Source organism: Atractosteus spatula, chromosome 6, assembly GCF_055471065.1.
Source record: "Atractosteus spatula isolate fAtrSpa1 chromosome 6, fAtrSpa1.hap1, whole genome shotgun sequence".
Taxonomy (NCBI): domain Eukaryota; kingdom Metazoa; phylum Chordata; class Actinopteri; order Semionotiformes; family Lepisosteidae; genus Atractosteus; species Atractosteus spatula.
The window spans coordinates 30,098,340-30,116,939 of record NC_142711.1 but is presented as its reverse complement, the minus strand read 5'-3'; the positions used below and the strand labels follow the sequence as shown (position 1 = coordinate 30,116,939).

Below are 18,600 nucleotides of genomic sequence, written 5' to 3'. Positions count from 1 at the left end.
ATTTCAGGATTGACATTTAACACATTAAAATAATCATCTTATTAACTGGATATCTTTTGTAAGTTAAAATACTTACGTGCTTATGCTAAAATATTAGATAAACGTTTTGCCTCAACAGTTACCACAAATGTTTTTTGTCCTTTCATGAAGTACCATATGTCCCTTCCAGTATACTCCAGCAATTATCACAAGTGTTGACCTTGAGTGCAGGTAAGAGTGTCACTATGATAGGTTTTTCAAACTATTGAGCACAATTAATCTAGAGTCAACAGGTTTGTGTTTGAGTATGAGAGATCTTTCTCATCCTACCACACAACAGTGACCCGGGAGCGTGCAGTGTGCTTGATGCAAAACCCACTTTCGTTCCCACTGATGGCGTGGCTCTACTGTTAGTGTGTTGTGTTAAATATACTGTAAGCTGATTTGTAGATTTTTTCTGAGATTGCTTTATCTCACCTGTGCTAACAGAACTGTTGTAGCAATAGGCCAGTTCCAAATTAGGGGCATGGAAAGAAGTTGAAAATAAGTGATTCTATTTTTGGGAAAGCCATCCACGAACAAAAGTACAGAAACACTGGATTTTCCCAATATAATAGTTATGACTTGGCGATTGCCTCATCCCAGATCTGAGCTGAAAGTGAAATGCTCCCTGTTCTTTTCCTGCTTTAAATAAAATGCTCAAAATAATGTTTAATGGAAAATACTTTACCTACCTCTGTACTCCATGTTGGTTTTGCATATGGAGCAGTGCTTTAAAAAGATTGTAAGGAATGGATGTTTATCATAGTTCTCCTTATATACAATAGTTGCTTTGGCTTGTGCACCCTGTAATACAGTAACTGACTGTGTTACAGGAATTGTATATCTGACAAGCTCATCAAGCCTTGGTAGCAAAATCTGTTGTGCTCACTCCTATGGCAACTAGTGAAAATCAATACTTAGTATAAGACGAACATGTACTCTCGCATATCTGATGCTTCTATAATAATCCCAGCTAAAAGAACATGGCAACCAAATGTTTTAGAAATTATGATGACTACAAATTCTAAAAAAAATGTTCTTAAAATAACTGTTTAACATCTTTTTTTAATAACTAAAGGACTTTTGACTGACCTCACCAATAATATGCAATTAGATAAGAATGATAACACATCTTATCAGAATCACCAGTCTGTGGAGAATCAATATTTTCCTGGGTATTTCGACGGATCTGCATGTTAATGCTCTCACTGATAATGACTTAGACATGGTCTCAGATAATTCAGCCCCTTCCTTCACCTGTCTAATGTGAATCTGACAGAAATCTGCTCAGTGAAATAGAAAAGGCAGATTGTAGATTCCTAATTTTCAACTACATTTAGGAAAAACTTTCTATTTTAATACCATTTAAAATTCCAACAAATTGCACTTCTTACTGATAGATTGGAATACTAAATATTGTACATAACTCTGTATGCTACATATCTTTACAGTCTGAAACTCAAACCTTTCAAACACTCATAACTTATAAAACTACTTTTTCATCACTTTAAAAGTAAAGAAATGGATATTGTGGCAGTCTCATTGATTTACAGAGCTCACAAACAAGCAGTCTTTATAATAAATTATTATGCTTATCTTCATATAAGGTTTTTAATTGCAGTGTTTCTCCAACAGAATACTGTATATTTGATTTAAAGATCTTGTGAAGAGATAGGAGTAGATGTGTCATGTGCAAATGTTTTAGAATTCTGACTGTGCAAATACCATTACTTTCTTTAGAGGATAATAATATTTTGAATAAAAAAATAAAATTAGTTCAAATGTTTAAATGCAAACTATTAGGCATTCTGACTATGATTCTTTGGATAAGTGTTTGATATTGTAAAATGGAAATTATGGATGCATTTAAAAGATATGACAGCTGTGTTGAATTTATCTATTGAGCTTTTTACTCAAAAGTAATAAATTAAAAAGGGCTGATGAAAATATTTCTAATTTAAAAAGTGATTTGGGATTTTTTTTCAATAATAACCCTCTTATGAACAGTTTAATCCTAGAAACATTTCAACATTTGTGAACAAAATAATCCCAGTACATGTAATAGTTTACAAAAAATTCATCTACTAAATGTTCTGTTTATTTTTCACTGTTATTTCAATTTGCTTAAAACCTTTACATTTTATAATTAAAATTTGTGTGGGTTGTTGCATATATTTTATTTCAGCCTGGATTTATCTATTTAAATAAGATTTTGGTGAAATGTTGTAGTCTTTTTATGCTGCAACATTCATACATTATAACCTAGGTACAATACAGGAACTGTGAGCAGTCTAAAAAAAAATAAAATGAATGCATTTAGAAAATTTGAATGACTTTAAAGGCTTTTGACATGACACATTAGGGACTAAATGAAACTAAACAGAAACATAGAACCACCTTAATTGGCTGACATACATAACATTCCATAGGGAAGCTGCAGGGGCACAAGATCTGACCAAAAGACAGCTGGTAGTCAACAATATTAAAGCACGTTATAGCTGGCCTGCACTGTATATCCATTTATTTGAAAAGAACAAGAAGTGGACCAATTTGGAATTTTGACTACAGATTGTGTTAGTGGGTCAGTAACAGATTAGCCTCCTAATGTATTCATCTCCTTGATGAACTTTAACGATATGTCATCTTAGCAAAGAAATGCAGGAGTACATCCAACATTGAATATTTATGAATTAAAATCCATTAAAATGTCTGAAAAAGAGTAGAGGATATTTGCAACAGCATAAATAAATAATAATTTGTATTGGCATGTAACATTCTGAGGACTTTTATCAAAACCTTCTGAAAAAGTATTCTGACTGCATCACATAATCTTGATCTATTACTGCTGTAGCATGTTATTGGAACTCTAGCAAGTTAGTGAAACCAGACCAACCTTTTCTGAATCTGTGCTATGTTTTAGAATCATATTTCTATATACTGTTGATGATTGTTTCTATTACCATACTTTAACAGAAGTAGGATGTATAGGTCTATAATTATGTGGTTTAGTTTTGTCACCATTTATATGAATAGACACTAAATTAGCTATTTTCCAGTTAATTGCTCTTACCATTGCCTTGATTGAGTGTTGGAAGTGTTTTGTTAATAGCCTATGAATAACATATGAATGCAAGTGATCTACTGTAATACCATGAAGCCCTCAAGGTTTTTTTGTCTTAAGTGCTTCTAGTACCTGTAACACCTATACCACTTTTGGGTTAAAACTGTGTAATATAGAATTTTGCATTTGCTGAAGCATATTGTAGTTTTTGTAAACACTTGAAAGAAGTGTTCATCTGATAAATCAATCATTTTGCTATCATTGTCTAACAGTTTCCCATTTAATCACTGAAACATTTTATGTCACCCTTTACTTTTTATTTGCTGCTTGTTATAATACTGACAAAACAAATAAATAATATACTGTGATAAATTACAAAATAATAAAATGCCTCCATTGCAATGTGATTTTTTAAGTCTTCATATTTGTCCTTCTCATACCCATATTTATTTGTGCTTGCTCTTCATTATAGTTTTCTTTAATTGGATCATCTAATGAGCTCTGAGTTCATCTGAAGTTGCAGGCTTCATCTCCATCATTATTTTTTTCTGCAGATCGAGTAAAACCCATAGCATTTTTAAATAAGTAATTGGAGGTACTGTACTCATGATCTCCAGTTACACATTATTTCTTATTTGTTACAGCTTTCTGTGGTGAAAAACCATCACATAAATGTCCTTGTTGGATACAGTAGTTAAAAAAACTTATTGAGACACATTATCTACAGTATACGAATAGAAAAAAGACTCTTCCACCCTGCTCTAGGTTACATGGGTACAGTGAATCAAGATAATAACTAGCAGTTTTCAATATCTGGAAAACAAGTAGCAGTCTAGTATGTGTTTTTACTTAATATTTTATTTTACCATACAATTTTGGTGATACTGTATAACCACACTCCTGCATCTAGAAGGTGAAAGTACACAGATTTAACTATGAGAAAAGAAAGTGGAAACAGCCCTTAGCATACAGGGCACTAAATTGGCACTGACAGGGTAGAAGGAAGGAAAGAATACTAATGGAGGTTATAACATAAATAAACTTTTGGAAAGGCTTTGATTGAGCTTTGCAGAATTATATTTGAAATTCCAATTTGTGTGGATTTGGAAACAAATATGTGACCCGTGTCCATGGAGTATAACTTATTCATTCTCACAGTTCCTGTTAATAGATTAAATGTGCCCTATGTGAGAGGAAGGGACAGAAGTATATAATAACTAAGACTATGAATGTTCGTCATTAGAAATTACTTTTTTATGGTTACCATTATTTCTTGAGAGGTGACACTAAGCTTAGTAAAGGAGCTGAAACATATTTAGCCTTTCAAACTGAGTTAAACCAGACAAAGGAAAAGAAAAACAAAACTTACTAATGATGTTAGAATATGAATGTTGTCTGTATACCAAAATATGTTCATGGCATAGGCCTATGGAGTAGTGGTTGCATTTCTGTCACTCTACATTAACTATTTAGAAATTATACCTTGTTTAAATTATAATTAAAGTAATCTTCATATGAAAATCTAGTATCAGAAATCTCCAAGTGCAGCTTTTAGACTATCAAAGAAGTGGATGTTTAAGGTTTGCAACATTAAAACTGAAACCACAGTTGGTATACTGTGCAGTAATGATTCCTACCATACTGTAATGCAGTTGAAACATGGACATTTAATGGGACTAGAGCTGTATCACTAGTGCTGTTTGCATAAAATTTATGCATCAGGTGGAAGGACAGACATCTGAACATAAGAGTTCTCTCCCTGGCAGGTACCACAAAACCCTATGATCTACATTACATGCAATGAACATTTACTGTCTATTCCTTTGGCTTGGTCATGCTGTCCAGACGTAAGACTCCAGGCTCCCAAAGGAGGTCCTCTTTTCATTGTGGAGGCATTTGCACCAGAGGACACAGAAGAAACATTTAAAAGAAAAACCAAAAGCGAACTTGAAGAATTAATATCAAATCCTGAGAGATTATGACCATTGAATGAATCAGCCAGAGTAAGAATATATAGATGGGTGTTCAGTACTTTGAGAACTAAAGGTATTAGAATGAGACAGCAAAGTGAGAGCATTGAGAGGTCACCATGACAAAATCAAATAGTACAAAAACAGATATCTCACACAACACCTGCTCAACCTACATAAGTGTGTACAGATCCCATATAAGTCTAATCTGTCACTTTTGGGGTCATGAAAAACAATCATCTTCAATTGTAGAGTATAGCTAGTGAAAACTTCTCTATTTAATAACACAGATAAGTCCAATGTGCATGAAATTAAATATAAAAACAGATTTTTGTGGAGAATTTTCAAAAGACCTACTGTATTGTATACGCAATTGAAAAGCACCTATACGACAGAGATACAATTACATAAATCTACAAGTCCACAGCACATTGTATATACTGAAACGGAGTTACATGCACAGCTATGGAAAAAGGAATATTACAAATATTTACATAGTTTCTTTTTTCCCGATTCCTCCAGATCACCAAACTGCATAAAATCACTGCTGGGATTACCCTGTGACAGACTATTCTCCAACCCAAGTGGAGAGCATTGTCCTTCCAGTCTGCCTAACATCTCACAAACCAAGATAAACTCTGGCTATGAGGGACTATGCCTAAGTTCAGACTTTTTATACAGTTAGTGTACTCAAAACCTAACATTAAATGCTCGGTGTTTATTCACAAGTTACAAAAAGACAGAGTAACAGTGAAGAGTCTAAATGAGAGGTTTTAAAATATTATTCAAAACTTCACCCTTTTGGCTGAGAAAATGATTACATGAAAGAGGTACTGTGCAGGGCTAAAATGCATATTTATAAATCTGACAACAAAACAGGCTTAAGACACTGAAGTTGCTGTGCTCATGAAGTATATGGCACACTCTGACAGTTCCCAGCAATGAGAAGACATGGCCTGTTCTTAAAAAATATATTATACAGTACTCAATATATCATTGAGTATATGTCGTAATGAAAGAGATAATCATATAAAGGTACCTAACTAATTATTTTTTAATTGAAATGTTCATGAGACAACTACTGCAACTTGTTCGAAATTCTCAGTCGAAATCATTACAGAAAGTTTACAATTATAAGTATACTTATAAATTTACACATTGATTTGGTGGGAAGAAATATTAACTCTCTGTTGAATATCAGATATCTTTAAAATATTTTTTTGGAGAATGTATTTGCATCCTGTTCATCAGCTTATTGCATATTCTTAGATATATCTATTTTATGTATTGAGTGCTGGTCATTTCTCTTCACACAATATTCCCTCTTAGTCAGTGATTTATATACCTTTAATGCACAGTTACAGTTCCATTTAAAATCTGTGCTTAATGCTTGAAATATAGTGATGTCGACTCTTGGAATGTGATTACATAAAACATCACAGCCCACAGCACAATTAGGTAGATGGATTTGCTGCTCTCAATAGGAGATTATTTAATTTGACAGTTCCACATAATAACTGTGCAATTGGAAGAAGTCCCACAATCTTGTCCTTACGGTTTAACAGTTTAAATATGTGACATTTTTTAGGTCAATTCCTTTCTGTTTTGAGACAACCAAAGTGCAGTGTTCCTTTCATAAACATTCTCATCAAAACCTCATTAATCACCCAGATACAATTTAATATAGTATGCATTTTAACTTGCATTCATTTTACTTTTGATTTGATTTTAAATATATGATGTGATATTTGTGATAATTGTTCAGTTTGTAATGGTGCAAAATACACATTTCTATTGCCTTATTATTTCCTTGAGATTCAGTATAAAATAAATAAATAAATTACACAACACCAAAATGTATAACCTTCAAAACAACTGAATGCCAGCATGAGATGATTATTTATGTGCTATATAAAAAGGTACAAACAAGATGATGTTCTGTTTTTTCTCATGTAAAAAAACCACGAATGAACAAACGAAAGATAGAGATATTTACATTTCTAAATCACTGGAAAAATCCAAAGAAGTGAACCATTAAGCATTATTAAAAAAAACTATTTATAGATTTGTACAGGATGCCCCAATGTAAGAGAACTGAAATAACGTGTTTCATTAGAAAAGGTGAAGGGTTGAAATAAATGTTACAATAGAGATGTTCCAGAATGCCTTGTTTTCACTTGCTGGGAAAATAAGTTGAAAACTTTCCCTTCCGGAAATGGGCCATAGTCATGCTGATCTCTACCCTAAGGCTGCTACCACAACCCACGGCTGTTTCATATTCATATAGTACAGTATGTCAAAATATTTCTTATAGAGTAATATGTTGTTGAACAAAACAGACATAATTTGTTTTCTGCAAAACAGAAGGAAAAAACATTTTTTTTAAATAATTTAATGTTTAGATGAACCATTTTGATGTCACTTTCAGAATACTCCTCCCTGAAGAGCAAAAAATGGTTCTATCTCAGTACACATTATACTCATACTGCACTTCAAACTTGGGGATCGTGGAAATGACATGGTTCAAGGCTCAATAATTGAAGGATGTGAAAACAAGGCAAAGTACTCCCAGTCACATTTTTTTTCTTATCAAATAAAGTGTATCCAGGGATTTGTTTCTTATGTAATTTTTTGTGCTTTAATTAAAATGCATTTTTTACTTTATGTAGAATCTTCACAAAGACCTGATGGCATAGACTTACAGGAAGTGGTACTGTACTAAGTATTTACTTTAAGTAAAAAGAACAGTCCAAACAGTCCTATTGTTGTTTCAGAATTCTTTAATGGGGCATACTTTGAAAACAGGCCCATAAAACATTTGATCATCTCTTTGCTTAAAATTTGGATGGATTTCATGTAAACATTGTGACTTCAATTCAATAGCAAATGATTGAACATATATACAAGAAAAGCAGCATAAAAGCTTTGTGGCTTTCCCCATTTTCACAGATTATTTTGATTCTATTGCCACAACAAATAATGGGACATTTTTAAAATATAATTGTGTCAATTGTTGTATTCATTAGTTTACATAGTTTAAATTTTATTTTAAATTTTCTCTAGAAGCAACAGCAAAAGCTCCAGTTTTTTTAATAAACCTGAGTTTTATGGGATGCTTGACTGGCTTACAGCTATGCAACATACAGTATGAAACAATTGTAATGGCAAAATTTTATTACAAATAACTACAGCATATAATTAGTTTCACTGTCCTTGATAATGTTTTCTATGGGCCTTCCTATCTTCGTTAGTGTAATTCCAGCATTACAGCAAATTAAAATTATTGAAATCAATTAAGAGTAACAGTAAACCTGCTAATATGAGATTTTACCAATACTCTTATTATCACATACTGTAAACCACTAGGAATATATTGTGTCAACATGAATTTTTAGTTCACATTTTAATTGCCATTGTAGGAACAGGGAGATTATGTGATGCAAAGGTTTAATACTGAGAAATGTCCTACTTTTTTCCTACAGTTTAAACTGAAAAAAGTTGCAATTGATTTCCTTTCAGTTGTGATGCTCATTTAATGTTGCCGTTAAGCATTACTGTACCTGCTATCCAGCCACAAGCAATATATCAGCAGCCAGCTTCATGTGAATGTGTTTAAAATACAGAACAATTCAATTGCATGCTGTTGGAGGCTACAGAAATCAGTTCTCTCTGGAATTTATGAACCATGGAATACAGATTTAAGACAATCTTCTTGTAATGGATACTTACAAAGAGGATTAGATACGCCTTCAGTCACACCTCTTTGTAGAGAGATAACGAAATGTGGATGTATAAGCACAACTAGATATTTCATTCTTTGAGATATGAGATCTAAGGAACCTTCTGGCTGGATTTTAGGTTCAAGGTGAACAAATGAATCGTATTTTAGAATACTTAAAGCACAAATCATAAACAATGGCTGAACCCATTAGGATATAAATACAGTATAAGCAAGTTTCAGAATAGACATTGAAATAAACTTATATTTACAAAATTAAAGTCTCATGAACATTTTATATTTATATTGTATTGGGCCATAATGGTCGTTTAATTTTGTTCTTGTTATTCATGACTTATCATCGACATATTGCACTAGTGTCACAGTTCAACCCAATGCAGATCCAATAAGTCTAACCTTTCAGTTTTCCATAGATCTGATTAGAAGTTATCTTATTCTTTCAATACCCTCAGCAAAAAAGAATCCATTCACAGTTTATCCAACCCAGCTCAACAAGAGAGCAACAATAATTGCAGCTTGAAATATCTGTATAACTTCAATTCAGCACAGAACCACTTTGGTGTCATTATAGATTTTAAGTTCAAAGACACATCAACAATTAAAAGTAATCCACAAATGCATGATAATAGAATAAAAGAAAATTCCTTTATCTACTCTCAGCCACTCCTGGTTGTTCCACAATATGTAATTACTAAATATACATCTGCTGAATGCTATGCGTTGCAAAAACACTGCAAAAGAGCCACTATCACAAAACAAGGCTTTTCAATCTGACAAAGCAAATTATAAAGATAAGTGGCTATGTGATACTGGCTGCTATACAGCCACATTCACTGAAATCTCGCTAAAATTATCTGGCTCAAAATCTTTGTTTTAAATTTACAGGCTCTCTTTCACTGGTTGAAGCAGCCCTGGAGACGAAAGTTCCAAAGCAGAATGAAAAACTTCTGAAGCTTCACTGAAGAAGCCTGAAGATTTTTAAAAGGAGACTGAAGTAGGAATTTAGCTGCAAACTCTTTTTTGCTCTGAATGCCAAGTCTATCACACAGGCAGACAACTCCAGACAGGATTCTAAACAATCCAGTTCTTTCTCCTGCTGGGAAAACCAGCACTACGTTTTGAAGTAATGCTGAGTGTCACATCACTGTTTCTCTCTCCTCCTCCACAACTATTGTGGGCTTTTCTCCTTCATCGAGTCCGGACCCATTTGTCTGCTCCTCTTCTTTGATGGGCACTTCCTGTCCTGAGGATGGAATTGAGTTTTCTGAAACAGAGCCATTTTTTACATAACCTGGCAGGTTGCGATGCCCATTAATTGAAGCCGGTCCCAAACGGGTAGTGAGATGTAGTGCCAAAGAGCCTCTTGCTGTCACATTTGTGATACTGGTGTGTGAAACCATGGGCCCATAGCTGTATGTGTTACTACCACTCCGAGCTTTTCTTTTAAAATCAAGGGCGAGTGTCCTTCTGCTCCAAGCCTTTTTTATCTCAGCCTGAACCTAATAAGAAACATCACAGGAAAACATTTTGAATAAGAATACAGAAAATACTTTCTACAGAAATAAATAAAACAATATCAATGAAACATCATATTTGTAAGAAAGCAGATGTGTTATATATTTTAAATATATGATATGTTTAAAAATCTACTGTTTATAATAACATTTTAGAACAATATTATACTAGTACTACTATATTTACTAGCAGCATACAACAAAATAAATACTTACTTCGCCATTGCAGAAGCAATAGATGATTGCCACAAAGAACCCCTAGAAAAGAATTACTCAAAATTAGATCAAATAACACCTTCGAAGAGTTCATTGGCTTTCTTAACAGAAGATTTGTTTTCCAAAGTATGAGTCTCTAACATTATTTACTATACCTGGAATGAATTAAAAAGCATTTCATAGTGCATCTGTATCTGCCATGGAATTCCTGAAACTTCAGTATATGGCATGGCCATGAAAACAATATAATGAACACCAAACAGAGGCATGAGGACCAGAGTAGACTTCAGCAGCTTTCTGTAAAAGGAAAAGGACATTTCTGTCATTTCTGTTAGGTTGTTGGATAAAATTCAGTGCTGAATTTAAAATCTATATTTATAAAGCTTAGTATTTGGTTTTAAAGTGTATATTGTTTAGCAGATTAAGAAAATCCCATGGTGGATGGTTCTGCAACCCAACTGAACATAACAGGGGTACAGTACTTTCCATTCTAACAACATCTTCTTGAGACCACACCCCAGATGGACAGCACCCCAAGAGAGCAGAGAAGATTCATGTGCTGCAGACATCTCTTTGACTAAAATCATCTCATTGTTCTTGAGATTTTGTTGTAGCTCCTACAGTTGGCTGGGAAGAAAGTAGAGCTCTTTCTTTCTCCCCAAAGGGAAATTTAATTGTAATTACAGCTTTGCTGATTTGCTTCATATCCATAATTTTGAAATTAAATGATTAAAGCTAAGATATTTTATTATTCCATGCTGAGGTAGTCAAAAAGTCAATGAATTGATTATTACAATTGTACATGTATTTATAACATTTGTTATAACTGAACATTAACTGTTATGTTTATTTGTAATGGCCATCTGCTAATACTTAACTAATAACTCACAGAAATTATTTTTGTAACATCTTACATGGGTAACATTTTTTGAAAAGCTTCTGATCTTCCAGCGAGAAATGTCTCACCATGAAATTTGAAAGTATTTGCATAACATAAAAAATGATATAATAAAACTTTCCTATTAAATCCTGTAACACAATAACATCCATGTAGATATTGCCATTTCATAAGTTTATATGTATATCAACCATGGAACTATACATAAGTCTGTAATAAAACTAGGTTAATAAAAACAGCTCCTAATGTATATTAGGTATTTCTTACCTGTATTGTTGTCTAGTATCACATCTTCCAGCATTTGTTTCTCTTAATTTTGTTGCTAAAACTCTGATTATATTTAAAAACAACAAAAAATTTACCTGCAAATAAGAACAAAATAATATTACTTAGCCTTTGTGATACCTTAATAAAAACTAAGAACGTGTAGAAATTCATGTTTAAAGTTTATAAGATAAAAATAGCGAAATGTTCAGAAATCCCCTCAGAGTCATTTTTTTTTCTCATACTACTATTGTTTCTGTCATTCAATTTTCAATTGCACAGGCAACACATCTTGGTTTGTTTTGGGCCAAATTCAGTCTATCACTATGTGTTTGTTACTTAGAGCAGAGACCAAAATGAAAAGCAGAAACACAAGTTAATGCTAAACTCTATTTCCAATCCCAGCAAAAAATGGGCACAAGGTGGAATTCTCCCCATCATAGCGCACATACTATACAAACACAAACACGGACAAGATCACACTCACATCAGGGCCAGTTTCCCCAAAAGCCAATTACCCTACCAGTGTATCACTGGATTGTGGAGGAAAAACCAGAGCAGCTGGGGAAAACCCATTCAAACACAGGGAGAAAATACATACTCCATGTAGATAGCACCTCAGAATTGAACACAAGGCTCCAGCCCTGTGAGGCAGAAATGGTAGCCATTTTGCCACTGTGCCACCACTGCTCTCTTTTTTGTATGAATATTCAGGTGCTACTCATAAGCAAACATCAAACATCAGTTAAGGCATGCAATTTATGCTTCTTTACAATATCTGTTCATTTCTAGAATGGCCCTGTCTTCAGGCTGCTGGCGGAAAATTAGCAATGTAAACATGCTTGAGCTGAAGCAATAACCCAGGGTTTTTTTTTCTTATTCAAACATTTTGCCACCTTTCCTGCCAAGTCTGTTAATTCAATATTTACTTTGCCACAAATGTCTGTACAATTTTTCATGTATGCTGCTGTTGAACATTTTATGCATAAGGTCCATCCATCCTTCCTTTACCAGAATGCCGGTTATCCATGTGAGACTCAAGGCAATCTGGAGCCTATCCCGGAAGCATATGTCAAAAGGCAGGTCTGAAAGAAAATGACCATCTCTACCTGGATAGGACGCCAATCCATTGCAAGACCAGAAAGAAAGGGACAATTTATAAAGGCCAATAGAACTCAGCCAGAATGTCTTCCAAGGTGGGAGAAAACAGGAACACTGAGAGAAAACCCATCTGAACACAGACTACATGCAAATCCCACTCAGTAGGAGCCAGAGACCAGAAACAAACCCTGGGCCTGACAGCTCTAAGGCAGCAGCACTAACTGCTATACAGTATCACCACGCTGCTCTGCATGAAAACCAAAAATGTAAATGGATACCCTGCTGTCATACAATCATAAAAATCACCTGACAGATTATTTTTATATTGTAGTAATTTGTGTTCATAATAAATAGCTCACATGTACAGTGTGCCTTTAATAAAACAGTTGATTTAAATAAAATCAGTTTTTACTTACCACTATTGCTGCCAATATTGGCACTTGTGCTATCCATTTAAGGTTGCCAGCACTAAGATCCCAGCACCTACAGGAAGATGTATAATTTCTTATCTGAACAACACTGTGTTTTCATTCATGCTTTCAGATAAAATAATGAGAAACGACATGTATTTGCAAGTAAAATTTCCATTTTAAGTTCAATTTTGGAGTAAATGTGTATTACACCTTGCAACAATTTGATATACAGTATGTCTTTGTATTGCTTTGATATCCTATATGTACTGTATCATAAATGTACAGTAATAGACTTTTATTTGTCTCACATCAAAAATGGAGACATTTTATTTTAATTTAAATTTAAAATACAACTGAAGATACATACAGTTTAAAGATAATTTGTATTCTCTGTGCATTACATACTGTATGTTCTGTTGACATAGATGTCCGTTTACTAATCACTGAGAGATCCAAATGCAGCCTATAAGCATGTTTGTCACTTAGAGCAGAGACCAAAAATAAAAATAATACTACAAAGCTGTGGAAATCTTTGTACAAATGCCATAATGCTTACTTATTTATGTGATAGCACAGTACGTTTAGCTTCACCAATACAGATATTCTTGAAAAGATCTTTGACAATATCCAGTGTATTGCAGAAAATCATTAATCAACATATAAGACAACTAAGTCAATAAACGTTATTAAGAAATAACAGGCAACCATTCAGCTAATAGTGATGGTAACATTTCCTGCATAGTGGAGTGACATAGATAACATGCTTATGGAATGTTCTCTACCCTAATTAAGTTTCTCTGGAAACAGACATTTTAAAATCAGGTACAGTAGGTAACCCATGAAGACCACAATGACTGGAGTCTTGGAAAGAATTACAGAGAGACTTAGAAAAGGCCATCTTTGGTTTAAATTGATTATTTCTTGTACACGTCAATCAAAAGAAAGATGAAAGAACTAAAACACTAATCTTTCTAATTACCTAACTAATTATCAAGCTACCTAATTAACTATATTGAATAGAAAGAGAAATACATGTCTTGCATGCAAAACCTGAAACATGAAAGCTTTTCATACACATTTTCTTCATTTCAGAGAAAATGCCTTGTAATAGTTATGACCCAACTGGAATATTAATGATAACAATATTATTAATACTTAACTCTGACAAAATGCATTTTATAATTTTATTTTTATCTTTCTTTTTCCTTATTTCCTGCAAATTAACACTTCAGGCTATACTTTGATGAATCTATCAGGTTGTATTTCATATAGTTACAATACTTACTCTGTGTCTGCTAGAGTAGCTCTTCCACTAGCCCACACAGTAACAAACACAGCTGGGACCCCTATAACATAAAACATAACAATCAATTTTAAGAAACCATTCAATTTCATCCATCCTTAGCATAATCATTATCTGTATTTAACCACATAAGTCAGAAATATGATACTGTGATAAGTCTCAGTAATTTGAGAGCAAATTGTAATAATTATTTACAGTACATGACTGACAGTATAAATTATACATACTGATGAAAACAAATAGCATTAAAACATAGAAAAAGTAAAAAGCCAACAAAATAAACATTATAAAGTTAATGAACAGCAAACTAATATTAATAAGAAATCCTTCTAATGTTCTCCTTCCTGGTTTGTGTTTTTAGTGAAAACCTATTGTTCTCATTATTATTTTTATATATACAGTATATTAATAATAGCAATTTGTGTTTAATGTATTTTAATAGAAGTGTTCTCCAGTTGAAAAATATGTTTTTAAATATTAAAGGTAACTAATTTAAATATTAAAGGTAAATAACTTTAATATTTTAGAAATAAACTAAAAAATTAACTATTGTAACAATTATTTAACAGCAGACTAGCTTTTAAACTCAAACTCTGCCATGTTAATGAATAGGTCTATATTGAATATTCCACATCTTCTTAAATCCTATACATTGGCTTCCTTTAAGAAACACTGCATAAAATCCTTGGATCAATTAGCTACTAAACAGCTAACAGGCTAGATAGGCTGAATAGTCTCTCATTTTTAAACATTTTTACATAATTTGAAATTCAGATTATTTTTTGCAAGACAATACAACAAAGTAAAAAGATGTGCATATAATTATATCATTATTAATTTCTTTAGATATACAATTCCATATTATATTCCGTATTAATCAAATTCTAAAAAGTATACACTTTTTTAAAGAGATAACAAGTGTAAGTATTCGTAGAAATTGTTAAAACATTATAACTTTTTATGAGATATTCAGTATAAACTTAATATAGTCAGAAGGAGCACGTAAAAACTTTTCCAAAATAACCACAGTATGTAGCCGAGACTTTGATGCTTAAAATGTTTAGGAAGAATGTGAAATGCCGTAAATGTGTATTTTTTTATCTAAACTACTAATACCAACCATATACAGTTTACATAATATGTTTATGTTCCTAAATTAATATTGTTTATGACCTTCAGACGCGTTATGCTCCTCTTCTTTTTATGCTGAACTACTAAAATTTCCCTTTAGTTGTAAAATTCCATGTAAATATTCAATACTAAGCAGATTAAAACATGCACAGTTAAGAGATTAAATGATTAAATAGTTTCAACCAATACACCACGAGTGCCCCTGTTGGTCATTTTAGCCAGCCAAATCACGTACTGTGGTACAACGCAGTGAACTATGGATAATTTTGCACGGTATAGGGTTGTACCATGCATTTTGAATGGCTGAATCTGTATGCCACATACTATACACTTTAAAACTACAGTATGTGTACTTACTGCATATATTGTATTGTACCTCTCCAAATAATGAATTGTAAAACACAGATACACAGATACAGAAACAGCGATAATACTATTTTTGAGGTAAAATATTGAGGGTAAGCTGGTTGTTTTACAAAATCAAACCTTGAGACAAAGAAAACTGAAATTTATCATCTGGCCTACATCCATTAATTCTAGATTCCATTGCTTTTGAGCCCCTACAGTACAGTATATTCCTTTTAAAAACTCATGGAGAAAAATAATGAAATAGTTTAAAAGAAGCAATCTTATAGAGTTTTTAAAATGTATTTTAAAAATGTAAAACATGATGACATATATGATATATATGATATATGACATATATGATATATAATGCTTTTTGAATTTAACACATTTAAAATAATTTAGTGTACATGTACAGTACAGTGACAAAAAATGTCAATGACAAGTTATCTTTCATGTGAAAATGGTAAGAGAAACCTAAAAAACAAATACTCTTAATTATATCATCAAACATCATTGTATAAATAGCAGACAACACATGCTGTCATAGATCAAATAGATTCAATAATTGCCCTTGGTTTCACTTCAACAATAAGATTCCAGTTCTTTCTCAGTAGGAAGCAACATGAGAAATGACTAATGTTTCTACATCTCACGCTTCTCTGACCTCATTGTAATGTCCTCTATTATAACTTTTAGTTCCATAGAGAGTATTGAATGAAATAATGATGCCTTGTGCATTATTCACTAAACCTAGTCTTCATGACTGAAAGAACTCAAAATGATTTTTTCATACATTGTTCCCATCATGAAACATCACACACTTGTCTTTTGTACTCAGCATGTTTTCTCTGTGATACAGGCAGATGTACACTCATGCCAGAAACACTCTTGTTTATTTTGTTTTGGTGCCAAATATGTAATCAAGGGAATGAATTATATCATGCTCATTGTCCCCACTCTTTCATTCACTGGATAGATGTTAAATTTATTATGCAGCTGCTTTTTATTATAATCAATGGGAAGGAGAGCTTCTTCTTTTTCATCATAATACATTTTTTGAGCCTGGCATTATAACCATTAAGTTGCTTTATATTTTAAAAAATGTTTATTTGTAAACATTACATTGATGAACAATGACACATATCACCAGTTTCTCTCATGTTGCATTAAAAAATTAAAACGTTCCTTAACTCAAACCATGACACAAGGCAAACACAGAAGGAAACCATTATTTTGAAGGTAGAAGAGGAGAAACCTTGGATAAAACACCTCCAGAATTTGAAATAAACATAAAAATTCAGTTTGAATTGTTTCATTAAATACCATCTTTGCTTAAAAGCAAATAATCACTCTTTTTGTGTTATTGTGAATCAACACTGATTTCCTTAGCAAGGCATTGTATTTCTTTGTGCTGCTAGTATCTTGTTTAGAGACTTTTTAGCTTGTTAAAAAAGGTATGGTGCAATAGGTTTCATGTAACTTTCTGACTTTCAAAATACCTTGAGGCAATTATCTTAGATTCATGTATAGTATTATGTACTAAATATGTGAATTTGTACGTATATCTTTATCTTGTAACACTAGGCTCTTTGAAACAAAGAAACAATGGTGATCACTTAAACCCATTCTTTACACTTTCAAGCAACTAAATTGTAAATTATTGTTATTATTTCTGCTAATATTTTATAAAAAGTGTCCTTCTTTTTCTAGTTTGTTGTCTCAGTCTCTATAAGTCAGAATGAAAATAAGAATCATTCAAATCAAAAAACTGCATGCAACTGAGATAATACTCTGTGCAACACGCAAGCTCACATTGCATTTTTTTATTTATTTTGGGTTTTCAAGTTCTCCGCTCTTAGCCGCTTCTTTTTCTGTAGAATGACAGAGATAATAACACAGCTTTGGCACTTTACTTCAAAGTATTTTCAATCATGTTGGGCAAATGTACTGTAATTACACCTTAGTCAAGTGTTTCCAGAGAGGGAAAAAATGCTATGACTAAATCTGCACAGGATGCTCCCTTGGAAAACAATGAACCTTCACTAAGATTCAGATAGAAAACTGCTTTCAATTACATTTGTAGTGAAATTATTAGTATTTTTTTGGCAGACCGTAAAGTGCTAAGATTTTAAGATGCTACCACCTACAGTATAGATTACACAGAAAATGTGTGACCTGAAAAGACAGTGTAACAATTTGAACTTTCAACAAGAAGGTTGATTTTCTTTTCAAATAGCTGTTTTTTTGTTAATGTGTTAACATTTAATTGTTGTGCCTCATTGTTTTATAATTTAATTTAGATGTTTTAATTATAGTAAAAGCTTTCCCTCTTGTTAAATCAGAAAAATCCATAACATTGAAATTCTTATCAGTTCTAAACAACAAGTGTATTTATAATAAAAAAAAGTTTCCAGATAACTAAAAGATAATTCCTTTATAATCCTCTCTAAAATGGAACATCAGCTGTATTTAATTCCCACTCCATTGAAATGTTAATGGTGTAAGCATTTTTATCCATTGGTTCAAATAGATGAAATAAAATAAAACTATAGTACTTGTTGCTTCAGTAGCATGTTTTAAATATGGGCTTCTTCCAGATATTAAACCAGAGATTACATATT

The 18,600-nt window shown here is 32.5% G+C and overlaps 1 protein-coding gene across 1 annotated transcript in view; it reads right to left on the bottom strand.

The window, feature by feature from the left end:
- Window positions 1-9,927: 9,927 nt before the first annotated feature.
- pth1r (parathyroid hormone 1 receptor) overlaps window positions 9,928-18,600 on the bottom strand; it is a 146,208-nt gene continuing 137,535 nt past the window's right edge. Inside the window, exons 8-13 of the mRNA XM_088918191.1 lie at window positions 14,483-14,543; window positions 13,201-13,267; window positions 11,687-11,781; window positions 10,677-10,818; window positions 10,522-10,563; window positions 9,928-10,290 (exon numbers count right to left, since the gene is read on the bottom strand). Of these exons, the coding sequence (XP_088774317.1) occupies window positions 9,928-10,290; window positions 10,522-10,563; window positions 10,677-10,818; window positions 11,687-11,781; window positions 13,201-13,267; window positions 14,483-14,543 (770 nt within the window). The remainder of the gene's footprint in view (window positions 10,291-10,521; window positions 10,564-10,676; window positions 10,819-11,686; window positions 11,782-13,200; window positions 13,268-14,482; window positions 14,544-18,600) is intronic.